A 2572-nucleotide genomic window follows, 5' to 3' on the forward strand; every position below is an offset into this window, starting at 1 on the left:
GTGGATGGGTCAGACAGGAACTGAGCCAGGCAGGGAGTCTCTGGAGAGAATGGAAGGTTAGCTGCCTGGGGCCTGTCCTGGCAGAGGCGTCTCACAGGCCTGGGGCTGCAGAGGGGCAGACGGAGAGAGACAGTGCTGGGAGTTACGGAGCTGGCCAGGCTGGGGCGGGTGGGCGTGTGAGCATCGCTAAGGAGCGTGCGGAGAGGACAGAACGTGACATGCTGGCAGGGAAGGGGGCGCGGAGGACCCGGGGGCATGATTCTGCACCAGCTTCTCCTCACCAGCCCTCCCCCCCCACTCCTCGCCTCAATCTGTCCTCCACACGGCTGCCAGATCGTCCTTCCAAACCACAAGTGTGATCGATCATATTACTCCCCCCACCAATGACGGAAATTTCCTGTCTCCACCAGGTGCTTTAAAAAAATGTTTTCATTGATTTCAGAGAGAGAGGAAGGGAGAGGGAGAGAGAGAAGAAAGCATCGATGGAGAAACATCAATCTGCTGCCTCTTGCACACCCCCTGCCAAGGAGCAAGCCTGCAACCTGGGCGTGCACCCTGGCTGGGAGTCAACCGCGACCTCTCGGTGCTCGGTGCACGGGACAGTGCCCACCCCGCTGAGTCACGCTGCCAGGACACATAGAAATGGGAGGTGCAGGTGAGTCTCCGTGAGGTGGGCCCAGGGCTCACTGCATTCGTCAGGACACTCGCTGCCACCATGGGCCCAAAGGTCCCATCTCCCCGAAAGCCCACAGACGGGCGCCCTCTGGCCGCAGGCTGCTTGTTTTGCCACTGGATTAGCGGTCCCTCGGTGACCTCACAGCCCCCTGCACTTGTCTGTGATGTCCGTGTGCCCTCGGGGGTCCCTTCCTTCGGCCTCAGTCGGAGGAGCTATTTCTGGGGAGTGGTGGGCTGGCTGCTGAGAGCTGCCCACCAATGGAGGTGCCCCTGGAGAGTGGGCCCCGGGCCACAGCAGGCAGGTGGTGCTTTAGAGAAAAGCCAGGGTAGCCACTGGCTGGGCTAACGCCTTCGAGGGCAGTTTTTGTTTTTAAAAAAATATATTTTATTGATTTTTTACAGAGAGGAAGGGAGAGGGATAGAGTTAGAAACATCGATGAAAAACATCGATCAGCTGCCTCTTGCACACCCCCCACTGGGGATGTGCCCGCAACCAAGGTACATGCCCTTGACCGGAATCGAACCCGGGACCTTTCAGTCCGCAGGCCGACGCTTTATCCACTGAGCCAAACCGGTCAGGGCAAGGGCAGTTTTAAATATATATGTATTTTTTATTGACTTCAGAGAGGAAGGGAGAGAGAGATAGAAACATCACTGATGATAGAGAATCACTGACTGGTTGCCTCCCGCATGCCCCCCTCCCCCCACTAGGGATGGAGCCAGCAACCCGGGCATGTGCCCTTGATCAGAATCGAACCAGGACCCCTCAGTCCACAGGCCAACGCTCTATCCACTGAGCCAAACTGGCTAGGGCCAGGGCAGTTTTGTAGAGCACCTTAGGTGAGAGAGAGCGCGCTTACCTCTGGTGGCCAGGATCCCTGGAGAGGAAAAGACTGAGCAAAGGGCAGAGAGGAGGCGGGCAGAGCCTGCGGTGGCGGTGGAAGGAGGTGGGGGTGAGGGAGGCGGGCTTGGGGTTTGGTGATGCAGCGCGGCTGACCATGGGGTGGCTCCTGTGTTTTCTGTGGAGGAGGCCGCGGGGCTGGGGGCGGAGGCTTGAGGAGACTGCAGAGTGGAGCAGAGCTGACCAGACAGCAGCAGCTGGGCAGCGGGTCGTCCATCAAGGCTGGGCCGTGGTGTCACGGTGGCCGTCTGCACTGTCAGTGGAGCAGGGCTCCAGGAGGCGGGTGGGCAGGACCGTGTGTGTCTGGGGTTTGCCAGAGGGGGACAGTGAAAACCCAGGCAGAGAGGTGGGGGCCAGGACATTGGCAGCTGACAGGTGAGGGAGCCACACTGGGTGGGTACAAGGACGAAGGAGGCCGCCACAGGGCTGGGACCAGGGAGGGTGGCTCCCTGCAGGAAGGCCTGGGGGAGAGCGGCGAAGGCACAGTCCCTTCAAAGGGGAGGAGGCAGGAGAAGCTCCTGTGAGGGGGCCTGTTGAGTGTAGAGGAAACTCCACGGCAAGAAACTTCCGTGGGACATCATGGTCCAGAGCGAACCCCAAACCTGCCCGTGACCCTAAGGTGCCTCCGAGAGGGCTCAGAAATGGGCTCCTCGGGGCACGAGGGTCGGGAGAGCCCGTCCTGGGCTGGGGCGCCAGGCTGAGGACTAGCCCCGGGCACTGCCCGCCGTGCACCAGCTAAGTGCCGGGCTCGGGTGGAGCTCGGGACCCTTTGGGCTGCAAGTGACGGAAACCAATGCCCGACAGAAGCAGGGGACCCCGGCTGTGCCTGGGCCTGTGCGCCCAGGTGGGGAGGGGAGCCTGGCGGGCTCCGTTCTCGTCTCTGGGTTTGGTTTCATTCATTCTCCCCGGCAGCCCCAACTCGCGGGCGGTGGGCGCTGTCGGGGTCCTGGGTGTGCACCCAGCCGGGCCTCCGGGTAACAGCGGGACCTGCGGCCG

At 61.6% G+C, this 2572-nt stretch overlaps 1 protein-coding gene across 1 annotated transcript in view; it reads left to right on the top strand.

Moving 5' to 3' along the window:
* The first annotated feature begins 627 nt into the window (after positions 1 to 627).
* Positions 628 to 2572, top strand: part of SBF1 (SET binding factor 1) — a 27450-nt gene continuing 25505 nt past the window's right edge. The window contains exon 1 of the mRNA XM_014541203.1: positions 628 to 655. Coding sequence (XP_014396689.1) covers positions 643 to 655 — 13 coding nt within the window. The 5' untranslated portion in view covers positions 628 to 642. The remainder of the gene's footprint in view (positions 656 to 2572) is intronic.

This window comes from Myotis brandtii, unplaced genomic scaffold (assembly GCF_000412655.1).
Source record: "Myotis brandtii unplaced genomic scaffold, ASM41265v1 scaffold2658, whole genome shotgun sequence".
Lineage (NCBI taxonomy): Eukaryota > Metazoa > Chordata > Mammalia > Chiroptera > Vespertilionidae > Myotis > Myotis brandtii.